Source organism: Apteryx rowi, unplaced genomic scaffold (genome assembly GCF_003343035.1).
Source record: "Apteryx rowi isolate R43461 unplaced genomic scaffold, aptRow1 scaffold_68, whole genome shotgun sequence".
Taxonomy (NCBI): Eukaryota; Metazoa; Chordata; class Aves; order Apterygiformes; family Apterygidae; genus Apteryx; species Apteryx rowi.
The window spans coordinates 491,502-508,080 of record NW_020450960.1 but is presented as its reverse complement, the minus strand read 5'-3'; the positions used below and the strand labels follow the sequence as shown (position 1 = coordinate 508,080).

The following is a 16,579-nucleotide window of genomic DNA, read 5'->3' as shown; positions in this document are numbered from 1 at the left end:
GGGGCCGGGCCGGTCCGCCGCAGCAGCCCCTGGCGCGGGCCGTGCCGGGGCGGCAGCAGGGCCTGCGAGGCGCCGCGCCAGAAGGACCACGCGCAGGCACCGCGGCCGGTGGTGAAAATAATTTATAGCCTCAAAGCACTGCTATGCGAGAGGCAAGTTGCAGCCGCGGCCGTTATCCTGCAGTCCCGCGCCTGGCGAGCAGGCGGAGCTTAAGAAACTTTTCCCTGATGCCTCGTTTTCCCCTCGGCGTTTCCAAGACACGTCTCTGCCACGTCTCCGACCGCGGTGGTGCCGGCAGGTAAGGAACAGCTCTTAAGTGCTTCCAGCCTCCTCCCGGGGACGCAGATCCTTACGTCCGTCCCCGGCGCGCTGCGGGCCCGAGCGGGACACGGTCGCGGCGGGCCGGCGCCCCAGCGCGCAGGTAACGCCGGGTATTGCCTTTTACAAACGGGACTCAAAGCGCTGCCAGCAAACCGGGACCCTAAGCCAGCCAGCAGCAAGAACAGGGCACTCTTCCAGCCTGCCCCTCAGCCTAAGATGATTATTTAAATAACAAGGACTTAAAAAGTAATATATTTGTATATTAAAAAGTAATATACTTTAATACTTGTTAAATAAACTACAGTGTGAATATCAGTTTCTGTATCTTTGCTTGTTTACATACAGCTGATTTAGGAATTCAATATACTTTACAGCTTATTAATAGCGACACATGATTTTAACTGCCAGATCTGCATTTAATAGCAATAGATCATATAAAATACTGTGAAAGTCCAAAAAAAGCTAATATTCTGTACAAAATTATTTTTACAGCAATACAATATCTAAAGATCAGATTAGCTGCATCTGAAATTCATGGTAAGTTATTCTCTCTCAAGAGGAACTGATGGATAAATTGTTGAGCCTTCCTCTTTGCACTTATATCAGGTTTAGGATGTCCAGGAGGAGGTCGAAGTAACAAGCCACCAAATACACTAGCTGCATTTAAAAAAAAAATAACAACAACAACAACAAAAAGACACTCAGCACCAGAATATCAAAAGTAATTCCAGCAACCCCAGTAAGGCAAAATGAGAGAATGCCTGGCTTCGGAATGGCTAAGACACAGCTGATGACATATCTTTTTTTTGTGTGTGTGTCAGTTTACATTTTTTTCAGGCTACTTCAAGGACCATGTTTGTTTGTTTGTTTAATGGATTGTTTGCTCACTAAATGCTTCAAAACAGTAAAGGACACAACTGCAATCACTTTGGAGAAACATGTTTTGTTATACAAACTGCAAGACCCCACTGAACAGAATAGCTTTGCTCGCCTTACCAAGAATATTCACATCCAAATGGTTTTTCCCTGAGTTTTTCAGTAGTTCTCGAAGAAATGCCATCAGATACTCAAATACATTTTTATGGCACCTGGGCAGTTTGGAGATAATCTTGGGGAAAAAGAGAGTTTACATTGAAGAAACAGCAATGGTTTAGCAACTTTAACTACTATCAACATTGCACTGGCTGCAAATACTAATAGCTCTTAATAACCTAGAAACACCAGTTAGGTCCTTTCTAGTATCAAATGATTAAGTTACTTAGGTTTGTGCTCTATTATTTTGTCTGTAACAAAACAGTCTGCCCCACCTCCTTTTGGAAGTACAGAAATGATCTTTCACAGTGAAGCCTGCATTACCTCGCTGCTCAATGAGTAGTTGTTAGAACACTCCAAGCAGCTGGTATAGAATTTGTAGCAAATGATGGGCTCTGGCAGGCTTTCTAGGAAGAGCAGCAGGGCTTCAGCTACAGAATGGTTGTTGCCAACTGATCCAGAGATGGTTAAGGAAGAGGCAAGCATGGCATGATCCATTTTGGTAGAATTTCTGCTGAAACATTCAACTTTGCTTAGGTCTCCAAGAATGCCTCCTTTTGTTCACAGCTTCAAGTTAAATTGCTCAACTCCACATAGCAAATACTGCTTTTGTTTGCAGTTGGGCACTCATGTAATTCATCAGCAATCATTCATCAACATAGCAAGGACTTCACAGAGGCACTGGTACTCCTTGCAATCAGTACTAAAGAACTGCACATCTCAGCTACCATGAGATGAGAGATGGTGATATAAAAAAACATAATGGTGTATAGAAGACTGCTAAAACCCTTTTTCAGCTTAGATCTTTTGGTAGGGCATAGTGAGCCTTACTGGACATCAGTCTAAAAGGATACAGAGGGTATCATGCATTCCTTTGTCCAAACAGTCTCGGATTTGCTCAAATTCAGATCTGAGGCCTGGTTGCTGAAACAGGTCCTCCTGCAAAGAAGAAAATCATTAGTCAGTCTCAAGAAAAATACAAGTTATAATGACAGTGCTCCATTTACCCAAATAACATATACATTGTCCTGAAAAATCTCTCCAGATTGATAGTTATCAGCACAAACCTCACCGTAAGCAGTTCCAGTAAGACTGTGGCACTACAGTAGAGAGCAAAACAAAAGAAGAGCTGCTGATGCATATCACACTCTAAGTCACCAGCATAAACAGTGCAATCCAGAGTACTGGGTCACTTATCACACACCTACCCTTTATCTCCCTTTACCATTGGCCAAACTTCCACAGTTAGCAAAGGTTACCCTTCCCAGTATCATCTTCAAAACTAAACCAAATACTAAGAATTTATTTTGTGATTCAAGTACAAACACTACCAACCTGCTGGGAAGCATTGCGGTATAAGTGATCCACCATCATCCACAGTTCTTTTGGAATGTCCAGAGGCTTTTCAGCTTGAACAGCATCATCAATCATTTGTAGCGGCATCAAGGTCTAGGAGGGGGAGGGGTTAGTGGGAGGGGGAGGAAAAAGGAGCTAGCCAACTTCTTATTCAATTCTGCAAAGTGCTTCACAAAACTTGCACCTGCGAATTAAGACTGGTTAGGAAACTGTGCAGCTTCACTCACTAGTCTTCATACAAGACTAGAACAACAGGCATGTTCATATCAAAAGCCCAAACAGAAGGAGCAAGCAATTCTCATAGGCATGCATCACGTACCCTCAAATCTAGGGAAATGTTACATCATGCCTCACATATACACACATCTCCATTCAGTGGTGGTAAGGCCAAAGGCTTCACAGCAAACATTTATGTTTAGAAGTCGCACACCTTTTTTTTAATGTGCAGGCAGAGCAAACAAGATCTTACTTTCAGTGCTCTATATGAAATGGGTTGATTCATCCATGTGAAGAATTAAAGCAAGGTGTGAAGACTGTGCACTGGAGAACACAAGCTGTATCAGCATTCTCAGATTACAGACCAGGGAAGAGGAAGAAGGCTCTTTATCAATAAACAGGACTTAACCATCAAGTTTTAAGGGTTCTTGTGGGTTCAGAAGGTAAGCTCTATCTTTAACTCACAAGTTCCCGAATAGACTCTGCTGACATGTCCTGGATAGGTTCCCTCATGTAACACAGTGTATGAATGGGAGACCCAAAGCAACTCGGCAGGTAGTTTCCAGTTACAGATAGAAAATAATCCTTCCCTCTGACAAGATGCAAAACCAAGATATCTTCAAGTTTATCTTCTCCAGAGTTTAAGTGTGTAGCTGTTGATTTATTAACAAACAGTTCCAACTCAATTGTGACCTCAGAATCTGCAGGAAGATGGTAAAAAATAAAACAAACATGCTCAATAAAAAGAGGTGTTAAACCAAGAAGGCAAACAGGAATAACATTCCCAAAATAGCAGTGAGAACTAAGCCAGAAGGTGACAATATTAGCTCAATAACACAAAATGAACAATGAGGAACTCACCTGAGTTTAGAAAGCCCTTACTGGGATTAGCAATCAGCCACTCCTTGCAATAGGTTTCCTCATCTGGTTTGCTGATGAATTCAAACTGGCAAGGCACTTGTCCATTGTGAATTGTAAACTTCTCTACCTGCAGCTGCATGTATTTAACATCTGCAAAATGAAACTAGAAACAAATGTCAAAGTCAACATTGTCAGCCAGTCATACCTTGCCAAGCACCACCAGCAATTCCTCATATCCCAGAGTTTAATCATTAAGCAGCAAGATATACAGATGAACCCTCCTCCTCCCGTATCCCAATTCTTCCAGGATTAAATGGAATTACATTTGCTTACTCTGCATGCCCAAGCCATTTGCACCAGAGGGCCCTGTAGAACAAATGCTCCCCTCACATAACCTGAATGAAACTTGAGAAAAAAGATAGCTGTAGCCTCAAAGGGTCCCAGCTGCATATCTTTTCTAGTTCCCAACACACAACGTAAATGCCAGTTTTGTGACCTTATCCAAATCCCTCAGTATTTTACATTTTATGTTTCTAAGAACAAGTAAAAGTAAGGAACGCAAACTGCCCTTTTACTCTCTCATTTCCCACTTCAGAGAATAACAAGTCTGTGTATTTCAGTGTGGTGCCCTGAATGAAATTTGCCTGTATCTAAACAGAAACAAAGATAGGGATTGTAAATAGAAAACTGTGGAAAGTCAATATATTATACTTCTTTGGAACCTGACCCCAGAGTCTATCTGATGTACTTCTACAGCTAGACTGCACTTCTGGGATCTAGGCTTGCTTGATTTCTCCAATGAGTCATGGCACATTAACATACCCTACCTCTCTCTGGGAAAGGGTCACTGAGGGGATGCTGGCATTCTCCATTTTATCCAGTGAGCGCACTATCTCCTCAAAGGCTTTTCGATAGAGCTCCTCATTCACAACCTTTACCTGAAAAGAACACACACCACACCAGATGGCATTTACTGTGCCTCTGCAGGAGAGCTATAACACAGACTGAAACATATGAAGTGATTTGATTTTAATAGTACACTAGCAGACACAACACATGTAATGAACAGAGCCACTTGGAGCACCAATACTCCCAAGATCTCTGGATCCAACAATGAAGGACCATGCCATAACTAGCAAGAGTCACCCAGTCAGCACTAGATCAGCTTTTTAAAGTCTGACAACACACTACTGTGCTGTCAATGATGTAGCATTCCTGCACTGCAAGTTTCTCAAACTGACTAGGGGGGAAAAAATTAAAAAATAAAATTAAAAAAGCAAAGAATATTTCTGAAAAGACACCTACAGAGACTTATGAATTATTCTGCTTAAGTGAAGTATCACTTAACACAACCCTAGCTTACTATGAACAATGATCCTATCTCAAGATATTATCTAGCTCACCTCATAAGCTATTGTTCTGTATGTATGCCACAAAAGGAGGGAAGGGGAAGGAAGACCATTAGCACGAACACCTCCCTCCTCCTTCCCCTTTCCTCACACAGAGGACAAGGTCAGCACAGTTATTTCCTTCAATGCTGATGTACCTACCCCAATATCAAACACAGAGCTAACTGGCTTATGATCACTGATCTTCAAAACCATATGGCTGCGATAGCTCAGCTGAGTAATGTTCTGTCCTTTCCAAAGTATCCGATCACACCACGCTGGAACACGACACTTCTCACTAAAACCAAAGAGGTAAAAATTACAGCTTCCCAGCACAGTTAAGGTGGAGTAGTAACACAAGGCAGAATACTGCTCTGCTAGGGGCTACAGTATTTCCTCACATGACCTGGAGCTAGTTCTCTATCAAAATTGGTGGTGAGATTTTTAATAACTTCTCAAAGAAACAAGGTTTGACTGTCTACTATTAGGTATCTCTATACCATGCTTTACTTTTTACCTCTTCAAAGGTCATGTGATTTTTTTTTTTTTTTTTTTGTCTAAATACAATTTACATACAAACCAACACACAGAGTTGCTTGCAATCATAAGAACCATGAAAAGTAAGAGCTCAGGCTCTAATAAACAAAAAATAATAATAATAAAAAAAAAAGCTTTCACTGACTGCTGCACAGATTTCATTCTAACACCTGAAGCCAGTCTTCCCAGCTTACCCAGAACAGCTCAGCCATTCTRTGCAATGCATTAGAGGAATTATGGTTCTGACGGTCTTTTGAAGGATGCACTCAGCTACAGACATCACAGATGCACCACTTAGAACCCTACCTGGTCTGACCTGAGTAGGTGCATCAGATGTCAGCAAATAAAAGATCCTAAAAAATTTGCTTGAAAACAAACAAACAAACAAGCAAACAAACAAACAAGACCAGACCTGTTAGTTTTGGATACCTCTAAAAAAGAGGAAACCCAATGGGTTATTCCTGGAAAAAGATTAGGGATAGCCAACAACTATCAGTGCAAGAACAGCAACAGCAGCACAAATAGACATAAACTGAAGATGGATTTCGGAACCAAGAGAGAAGAACAGCCATAATCTCAAAACTGTTCTTATTAGCCATTAGATCTGTGACTCTAGCTTTGTTTTTACTGCCTCAACAATAACAACATTAGGCATTGGTGGTGTCATGTATGAGGTGATCACTGTACCTTGTGTCCCAGTCGTCACAGCCAGCATCATATTTGTACGTTGGCTGGAAGGAAATCTCTCCTTCTGTAAAGCCTTCAAAGACTGCATTTGCATTCATTTGCCTCTTCAGCTATGAAACAAAAGACATAGATTTAATTTTAAATAAGCTCAAGCACAAGTCCTATAGGAGCTAAAGGGGAATGTTCAACACTGAGAAGGCTAAGGAGTTCATGTGCAGTTTCTAGCATCCCCACCACCACCTGCGTGTAGGTGAGACACATCAGTACCTGGTCATATTGGCAAAGCGCTAGAAATGCCTTCTCATCTATGAGCTGCTTAACTTTTGCAACATCCAGTTCCTCCAGCCGATAGTTGAGGTCACCCAACCATATGATCACACTGAAAGAGAACACAGACTGGAAATCCATATAGAGGCCTAAAGATGTCTAAAACCCAAGTTAGCTGTCAGTTGGAAAGAGAGCTAAGCAGCAGTGCCTTAAGCCATCTAATGCAATCATGAGTTCTTCTGATCTCAATAAGGCTGATAAGACGGGTGCTGTGTTTGCCTTTCTCCATCAGAGACTACAAGAATCAGCACTTGAAAGAGAAGCTACATTTTCCTCTTTTGCCATTTTTCTTTTTAATTCCCAATCTGCATGTTTGTCACTAGCTCTTAATAACTAGTGCTTTTAACATTCCAAATTGTAAGTGTCTCACAACCCACTGGGGAGATCAATGCATATTATTGCCCCATCCCCACTTCATGCTTGAAAATAAAATAAGGCATGGAAGAACATAAGAAGGCAAGTGATTTATCAGAATTATATAGGTCGGTACTCTCAAAGCCAGGGTTATGGTGAAGCATTTCTGATCCCTCAAGGCTAATGCTTAAATTACTAAACAACTCTTCTCAATTCCCTGCTGAGAGCGCCTTACACCTGCTATATTCATAAGGCTCTTTCTTGCCACATGCAGTGAACTCACACAGTCAAATAGAAACATACTCATGTTTGCTAATAGTGAGAGATGGCAAATTTGGATCTGATTGGCAGAACTGCATCCGAGAGCAGATGTCTTTGAAATCCTGGTTCCTTCGCTCATATTCCTCTGTATGAGCTGCAAGGTGAGAATTCACAATGCACACACTAGTGTTATGGAATTTAAATCTTATGGCAACACCACCTTTGTTACCCTGAAAGATAAAGACAAAGACATGAGTCAAAAGCTTTCCTGTACACAGCAGATGAAGCCCCAAATGACCTAACAGCGGTAGACAGGCCAGAAGATTAATGCAGACCATTTAATCCCAGAGGAAGGACAAGGTTGAAAACCCCAATTCATAAGCTTCATAAATTTAGGTCAGTAACTCATGTGAGGGTTGCACACAGCAACAGAACAGAACAAGCAAGCGCATGGAACTCCATTTATAGTTCAGGATTTAGCTAGTAAAAAAGGAAATTAAAATCATTAAGACAGCTGGTCAGGTGTTTCAGTAAGTCCTGAAGCTCCTCTAGCAACAAACTGGATCTTTCAACGCAGACCATAAACAATTTTTTAAGGGGAGGACGAAGCACAGGGCTTAGTTGTCAAAAATGCTTTCACCAAGTTGGGGCTGTAAGGTTCGCAGAAACTACATTCAGTGGGAACAGATTTCATTCCAACCATGTGGAATGGCAAGGGGCCAAGAAGTCCTCCTCAAGAAAACTATAACCTGGATAGATATGTTTTTTACCCATGTTTCCTTGCATCATTTGCTTTGGGCAAAATCATGGCCAGCATCACTCTCACATGAGAGCTGGGCCCCCCACAGTCCAGCATGGGCAATCAGAAAAAAGACTTCAGGAAAGATTCTCTCTTAAGGTCTTTGAGAGCACATGGCAATTCCCTCTAGTAACACCCTGAGCTGTCACAGAGACAGGACTATATGTTCCTAGAGGCAGCTGCATCCTTTAGCTGGAGGAATAATGATTGCAACTGAGGAGTGCAGTTCTAAGGGCTCTCCTAAAACTCACCACTTCTCATGCACAGTTGTCATTCTTACCATTCTCCCCATGATTCCAGTTCCCACAGTCTCAGTTTCCACCTCAGAGATATTCAAGGCAAGGTCTGCTTTCACATACAACAGAAGCATTATTCCCACAAGCCGCACAAGTTTCACCTGAAAAATAGATCCTGCTGCATTAAATACTAGAATGGAAGAAGTTTGATAAGAAGAAGCATATCACCCACCAATCCAAAACATGGGTCATCAAAATACAGATATGGAAAAACAGTTCTACACTGATCCAGTGGACCAGCTTGACTTAAAGTACACAGCCACACAACACAAGAAGGAGCCAGGGATCAACACCCCTGTAAAGAAAGCTGAAGCTCAAAGCAATGCCTACAGCACAGATAGCCCATAAAAAGACCTTCCCTCAAGCAACAGTGACAAAAGACAAAGCAGACTTAAGGAGCAGGAGCCAAAACATAAGCAGTATTTCTACCGAGATACCTTCACAATGCATTCCACCATGCATTGTGGAGACAGACAATAAAGAAACTAAGATACTTCCTATTCTCTTCCCCCCAAGATATCAGGAGCTTCATTTACACAGGGATACCTAGCTCTCATCTCCTGTCCTGCCCTCTGCCTTGGCACCTTGCATAGTAATACTACGTACTTCATCTTCAGAGCACTTCTGACTTAGCAAAACCCTGCAGGCAACGAGCCTCTGGAAGATGCAGCAATTGGAAACAGGAAAAAACAAAGTGAAAAGAGGCCCAAGTGGAAACTGATTCCAGACTCAAACAAACCTCCCCAAAAGCCACATTTACCTTTGCATATTTGGCATCTGGGTGAAGACTATCAGTTACAGCTTTAAACCATTCTTCTTCCTTTGGTGTGTCATTGAAAAAGAAGGCTTCTTTACTCAGATCAAGCTCCTGGAAACTGTGTTAGAGGAAGGAACCCATGGATGCATGCACTTGTGTGGTTTTTGGGTTTTTTTTTTTTTTGGGGGGGGGGGTTATGTGTGTTTTTTTGTTTGTTTGTTTTTGTTTGTTTGTTTTAAACTCTCCAGCTCTTTCTTCCAGGGAAGTACTAAATCAATTTATACTTTTCACACTAAATTTATAACTGAGAACTCAAATCCAGTTATGCCAGGTGTGTTAAATATAAAGCTAAATTACTGTTAATATTAAATTGAATGGAATTAAAAGTTTTGAAAAACTGCAGTGCCAGAGTGTCCAAACACTACCAGAATAACAGCCCTTTTAAGAGTGTGCATTTGCATAGTCTAAGCTATGCAAAGGAGTAAAGCAATACAAACATTCCTCAGTTGCGATGTCTTGGCTAAAAACCTACATGCTGGAGATTCACAAGCAAGCAACCCACAGTCAAATTTTGAAAGGATGGGCCAGAAAGAGACACTCACCCCACACAGTAAATATCTGGAGGCTCAGCATCACAGCTCAGCCAAGGCCAGAGGCTCTCCTTGGGTGACTGACCATTCACGTTATATGTCCCAATGAAAAATCTGGGGGGCAGGGAAGAGAAAAAAAAAAAAAAAAAATCTCTTTTGCTAAAATCCAAGATCTGCAAATTCTAGAGCTGATGGAAACACCACTATTATTAACCCATGCACTTAATACTACATATAATTGTTTAGGAGTAACTTGTTCCTGGGGGGAATTAGGACAATCTGACAAAGTTTAAATTCCTAAAATTATTTTATTACAATGGCATATTTACAGCAGTGTTTTGCAGAAGGATGCACACATGTGGGTACATATGCTGTAAAAAGCACTTAAGAACAGAGCTGTGCAGTAGCAGTTTGAAATGACAAATTCATAGAATGACTTGCATAAGAGGATTTTAAGCACAGTAAAGTTTTTGATGCTAATTATATATTTCACCCAAGCTCTTATGAGCTTATTGGAACTACTACAAGGATCAATGAACAGAAGCAGAGAAGGCCAGAGGTGCACAGAATTGATGCATTTCCAGGCACAGTCTGAAATAAGCACAGGAAGAAGTCACTTCAAAAAGGCCATTTGCTCAGTAAGAACCATGGGGCAACCCTTGACAGAACCACAAATGAAATTCTTCTCTGCTAATGCATAAAAGAGAAGAGAAAGCTGTTCTGAAAAACATCAACCATACTCTTCTACAGAATTTCCTATTTGCAGAGTTACCAGATGAAATAATGTACAAGATTTATTTTGAAAGTTTTTGCCTTACTCCTCCCCTAAAAAAAATAAACTCTGCTCAGGGATGATCATTACCTGAAGTTCTGGATGTGCGTGTAGGAATCCTCCCTTTGTACAAGCTGAGATTTAACAATAGTATCTCTTAGTCCAAACTTTGGTTCTGATAAGATAGATGCCTTGTTTGAAACCATTACGCTGGAGGATCGTACCATTTCACTTGTTACTTCAGGTTTCGGTTTGCTTTGCCTGTAAATGAAAATAAAACTGCATGATGAACTCCAGAATACATGCTGTTAACAGCTTATTTCTGCTACTGAGGACTTGCTTCRCATTTATCTATCTGTTTCGCTAAAGATAATCAATGTATGGGATGAACAAGCAAGACCGAAATGAGCATTTCTTAGAACAGCTCAGACCTTCTCCATATAAAATAATTTTACCAGTTCAACTAACTAAAATTACAGACTGTTTTTACTAAACTGATATAGCCTGCTGATTCAGAACAGGCCTTATTCACCCAGATGTTGATACAAACTGCACGCATTTCCCACTAACTGAAGCAAGGAGATGCAAATCTCTTCACCCGCTGCCCCTACTCAGACCTTCTGACCTCAGCAAAAGAATGAAAAATTGTGTTTGTTTAAAAAGCCTTCTAGTGGAAAACTCCCAGCTCTGTCTAGAAAGGAGGCAGAAAAGAACAGATGGGGATAGAGATGGCTTTATTTAGTACCCTGTGGCTCTGGCTGATTTACTGTGAACTCATTTTGCAACAATAATAATGCTACAGCTTGGGAGTTCCCAGAAGCAAGCAACCTTTCATTTATGTCATGCAACAACCTACATACAAGTGCCAAGGACAGCACACAGATTTTGAAGGATATGCAGTAGGGTCCACAAAGTCCTGGGAACTGGAAAATGAAACCATAACATTTTAAGAGTGCATCTGTGAGACATGGTGGTCCTGAGCCAAAGCTCTCTGAACTCCAAATAAATGATACTGGCAGGTCCTGTTTCACCAAACAGCAAAACACACCCAGTTAGGGGGACTAGCAGGACTGTATCTCTGAGAGGCAGCGCTGAAATTCCCACTCAAGATCTAACAGCATGCTTATGCTGAACTTTTTTGTCTCCCAACTAGATTCTGCAGATTCCCCATTATGTCTAACTGCAGCCAACAGAGTAACCAGCAGATGGAACTCGTTTATGCAGCAGCAAGATTCTTTGAAACCAATGTCTGCACAGACCTCATACACCAGGATCAGGGACCAACTTCCCCACTCATAGTTTTCAGCTGAAAAACAGGAAGTCCAAACAGAAAGCTCTCTGCAATTTCTTTTTTCTTCCTCTAGACACTGAAACATCAACAATTTGCCCACCTCAGCTCATTCCATCCATGCATGATTGCACCAAAGTACCCAGAAGTGTAGTGATACATGTATGTTTACTGCCAATACACAGAGATCCTCTGCAGAGGGAAGGCATAGCTAAACAGCCAAAGAAACATTCACACCACTTTTACTCCTCACTAGACCTTCCACAAAGAGCTGATGTGCAAAACTATGGCATCAACTGCTTCAGTAAACCTATACAAAAAAATGAGAGATACAGCATACCTGGGAGGAGTTTTATCAGTGCTGTCATGACTCCAGTTCTGACCAACTGCAAGCTTTTTTCCATTTTGTTTGATGCCTTCAGACCCAACTGCTTCTGGAAGAAAATAAAAGCCTCATATGAAACACAGTGTTCTTTAACACATCAACACACTGATGCAAACATAGGGAAAGAAAAATCTGTAAGCAGACTATAATTCAGATTCATATGGAGAAACAAAGTGCCCTACATTCTCTCTGTCAGTTAACTGATAGATACAGCTTAATCTGAAAGAACTGTTCTGTGATGCTGCAGCTTCCCTTCCAGAGGAAGAATTTACACTAACATGCCATAAGGCCATAGAGAGCAGCAGAACTGCTGTATGCTGCCTGCCCGTTTCTGGAGCGGATTGCTATTGCTCCCTTAGAGTGAAGCCAAACTGGGACTTAGTACAAAATCCAGGGCTTTATCTTGGGAATCCAAAAAGAGTATGTTAATAAGAAGCTGTTCCTTTATGATGAGCAAGGCAATAAATACAAAGAAAGGAAGGAAAAAACAAATATATATCTCACACCCTTCACCATTTAGAGGGGTTCTGCCCATCTGCAGAGACATAACAACGCACAAGTCACTCCCCACCCAGACAGCGCAGTACGGAGTCACCACAGGAGCCAGCTGTACCTCAGCAGAAGCAACATATGTCTCAATRCAAACTGCACATGCCTAAAAAATCACAGGGCAGCTACTATGCAACTGTAACTAAATACAAGTGCAACACTAAACACATCATACTTCATTATCAAAATTTAACCAGTCTTTGTGCATATTGTTTCAGTTACAACACTCTGCTCCTACAACTGACAAATTAACAATTGAAAGTGTGAGGATTCTGTGTGAATCTGTGTTTAAGATGCATGAACACCAATCTCAAGATTATGCTACCTAGCACATAAATCTAATAATATAGAAATTGTTCTTAAGATTATAAGGTTCTAGTCATTCAGCTGAGCTTCTCCTTCAGTGAGCACAATCCAGAAAATTTAAAGCTTTTTGCTGTCATAGTACACTCTCCAGCACAAGCGCAAACCAGAAACAAAACTTAAAGTACTTTACCTAAGCATTCAGAATGCAAACAAACTGATGAGAAGCCGCCATGTTCTCAGCTTCAAAAGCCTTTTCTGCCCAAAGACCCCTCTGAGAATAAAGACTGTTTAAGAGGATTTATCAGAGGTTGATTCTAGAAGAGCGCGTGATTCAAATCTCATTACAGACCACACAGCCAAAGTCACGTAGAGTTGAACAGGAGCATACACAGACCTTGATAAACAAAACCGGACATTAGCTGTGTACATCTGCACTAGCAGGAATGTCTTCAGCTTCAGAGGCAGTATCATCAGTTTCAATCCTCCCTCAGAGTTCATCCAACCAGACATGTTTCCTGGGCACATATTTACTGTTCCTATGCAGAAGCTTCAGCAATTTTAGGGAGAATTTGGTACCGAAACCAAAATATCACCAACAGGAGGGAGAGGAGAGTGTGATATAAGAAGAGCCCTAACTGCATATGGAAGATTAGCTTGATTGAGAGAGGTCGCTGTAGCAACCTTTGCAGCAATGAGCAATCCTTTCTCAGGGCTAGACTCCTCAGCCCTAGTGTTCACAGCAAAATTGCAGTCTCAGAGGAGCAGAATAAAACAAGGACAGAATCCAGGAGCATTCACCTTACTATGGCTAATCAAAGAAAAAGTATTATGAAAAAAGAAATTCACACCAGCAATTATCAACTGGCTGAGAAGATGCCTCCAAGACCTTGGGTCAAGGCACTGTGAACACGTGTTCTCAAAACTGGACAGGACACCATGAAAAATGCCACAAGGAGCAATCCCACACTTGCCCATAAAGCTAGAGTCCAGTAGGCCTCAACATCCAAAACAAAACAAAAGGCAAGCCAGAGGTTCAGCTTACCTTTGGCTGTTCAAGTTATCAGGGAATTCAAGGGTTAAGTAAGTCCAGAGACAAAAGCACAGAACACTAAATGAACAAGATAGATCTGCAGCTTGAATAAAGCCTAACATTAGAATCTCTCAGTGCTTCTAAAGAGCTGTCCCTAGTTCAGAGTTACACTAGGAAGTATGGTCTCTAAGACCTGGGACAGAGCCATTAAGTACTTAATCGGTGTTGCTTGAGTCTCTGCAAGTTGTCCTGATAATGACCATGCAATCTGTCTTAACAGTGACAACAGCCAACTTGAATTTTCACCATAAGGGGCACAACCACTAGACAACTGTTAACTTTTGTTCTTCAACAGGAAGGGAGCTAACTTCAAGCTTTATCGTCCATGGAGAACAATGCCACTTGCCAGCATGCAAAAGGTATTAATGCCTCTAATGGCAAGGCTTGCATGCCTGCTGACATGGCTGCTACACAGAGTGAGAAGGAAATCCAAAGATCACAGTCACATATCACACTTTTGCATTCTAACCTCAGGAGCAGAAATCACTTCCATGTAGGACCCTCCTAAGAAAGAAATTAGCCTTGGAAATGCACCGTTTCCTTCAGATAAGTTTATGTCTAGATGCAGATTGTTCTAGCCAGAGGGGATCTATATGTTTACAATCTGTAGTGGAGTATTTTAACAATATAATGACCTTGTTTAGTAATTGAACTGGGGGCACAGAAATAAAGAGCTATGTGCAGAGATAGCAAAACTGCAGAATATGTATGGTCTGAATGAAACAGGATTTGCAGTTAAAAGGGATTTAAGCAGTAATTAAGACTTTCTTATTAAAAATATGCAGTGACATTTATAAAGCTGTTCTACAGCAGAATAACCTATCATTATATCTTCCGGATAAAGTAGGATCCAGGCTTAGTGCTCTAAAAGGAGAATTAAGTGAGCGTTGTCATTAGTTATATCAGTCTTACCCATCACAGGAAACCCATGCAGGACAAGTTCCCAGTACTACTGAGAAAGAAAAATAAACAAATAAAGACTCTTTACATAATGAAAGTCTAAGCAACAGTCCACATGGGACCACCCCACACCTGGCTGGAGGGGAGTAACTTTGTTCTTTTTACTGTCCCAAATGAAGCAAAACTGAAGTTGTGACTGCATGCACATACACACAGACAGGATTTTAGATAAGGATTTTAAATGAAATTGTGAACATAAAACATACAAGTTAAAACACATTTAAATCCCTTTATATGTGCTCTCTTTCATTAACCAGAAGACATAATGAACTATTGCCAAATGGTAGCATTTACACAGTATTTAAATGTGCTTTGACTGGCTTAGGAAAGTTGCTAGCTCAGTATGCATATGCATACAAGGACAAAATGAGTTACAGCTACTCCTGAAAGCTGGCAGAAGAAATCTCGTTCCATACCAATTTAAGGTACAAAAGACCCAAACAAGTGATGGCAGAGAGCATTTTCTTCTGCTAATATAAGAGAAGAAAGAGATCCCTAAACTCCTCTGACTCAAGAACAAAACAATGAAGCCTTGAAAAGGCAACTTTGTCAAAGCTCAAAAGCATGATTTGATAAGAGCACTACTTCCCAAGGGGCTTTAATTTCAGGAGTGTTACTGTGCTCCAGATACAACAAAAAACATACCAGCGAAGGAGCTTAGGCTGTGCTTCATTCTGCATGTCCCCTGCACCCCCACCCCTAACAAGTACCTATGCCTAAGCCTTTCCTGGTCACTTTTAAGCTTCAAGTTAAAGATACCATGTCCAAATTGATGCTCCCAACCCCCTACCTTGGCTCGATCTGAGCTATGCTGTTGCCTCAGGTCTGAGTTACAATTCTTTTTTTTTTTCTTTTTTTAATACACTACTGAAAAACAGAGAAGAAGAAAAAAAAGGAATGCCAATAATTCCTAACCGTGGACATCACGAATTAAGAGGAGCACAGCCTAAATGAAGACAGGTAAACCAGGAATGATTAAATTCAAATTCTGACTTTGACTCCTGTACTGACTTTCCGGAAACTGCTTTAGCTCTCCCTGTTTTCTGCTACGCTCACTTCACAAAGAGGACAGGAGCAACAGATACTGGGAGCAGGAGGACTGGCCACGTGCAAGAAACATCCACCTAACGAGGAGGAGACGGACATCGCAGCCAAGAGAACGCACAACTCCAGCGACAACTGAAAATAAAAAGAAAATCCACAGCCTCACATGCCGAATTATTTTTTTTAAATAAATAACACTGCTTGCAAAATGAGAGTGCTGTTTCTGAGCCAGGCCAGACGAAGTGGTCGTTCCGACACGCCCCTGCACAAGGCGGAAAGGTCTCGCCCCACGCCGCCCTCCCGGCCGCGCCGGCAGCCCCCCGCCGCCGGCAGCCTCCTCCCCGGGTCGCGGGCTTACAAGCCCGGGCTGGAAGGGGCCCAAGAACAAGCTCCGCTGCCAGAT

General features: G+C 41.6%; 1 protein-coding gene across 3 annotated transcripts in view; it reads right to left on the bottom strand.

Moving 5' to 3' along the window:
- Positions 1-830: 830 nt before the first annotated feature.
- Positions 831-16,579, bottom strand: part of INPP5B (inositol polyphosphate-5-phosphatase B) — an 18,918-nt gene continuing 3,169 nt past the window's right edge. The window contains exons 1-18 of one of the 3 annotated variants that reach the window (XM_026086014.1): positions 15,085-15,295; positions 12,183-12,276; positions 10,645-10,815; positions 9,795-9,896; positions 9,196-9,310; positions 8,420-8,536; positions 7,383-7,570; positions 6,666-6,777; positions 6,399-6,508; positions 5,337-5,472; positions 4,614-4,724; positions 3,787-3,949; positions 3,391-3,626; positions 2,689-2,802; positions 2,208-2,292; positions 1,678-1,805; positions 1,318-1,429; positions 831-978 (exon numbers count right to left, since the gene is read on the bottom strand). In XM_026086014.1, the coding sequence (XP_025941799.1) occupies positions 854-978; positions 1,318-1,429; positions 1,678-1,805; positions 2,208-2,292; positions 2,689-2,802; positions 3,391-3,626; positions 3,787-3,949; positions 4,614-4,724; positions 5,337-5,472; positions 6,399-6,508; positions 6,666-6,777; positions 7,383-7,570; positions 8,420-8,536; positions 9,196-9,310; positions 9,795-9,896; positions 10,645-10,815; positions 12,183-12,276; positions 15,085-15,088 (2,223 nt within the window). In that variant the 5' untranslated portion in view covers positions 15,089-15,295 and the 3' untranslated portion in view covers positions 831-853. Of the gene's footprint in view, positions 979-1,317; positions 1,430-1,677; positions 1,806-2,207; positions 2,293-2,688; positions 2,894-3,390; positions 3,627-3,786; positions 3,950-4,613; positions 4,725-5,336; positions 5,473-6,398; positions 6,509-6,665; positions 6,778-7,382; positions 7,571-8,419; positions 8,537-9,195; positions 9,311-9,794; positions 9,897-10,644; positions 10,816-12,182; positions 12,277-15,084; positions 15,296-16,579 lie in introns of those variants that run through there. The other 2 variants (XM_026086013.1, XM_026086015.1) reach the window with 2 other exon arrangements.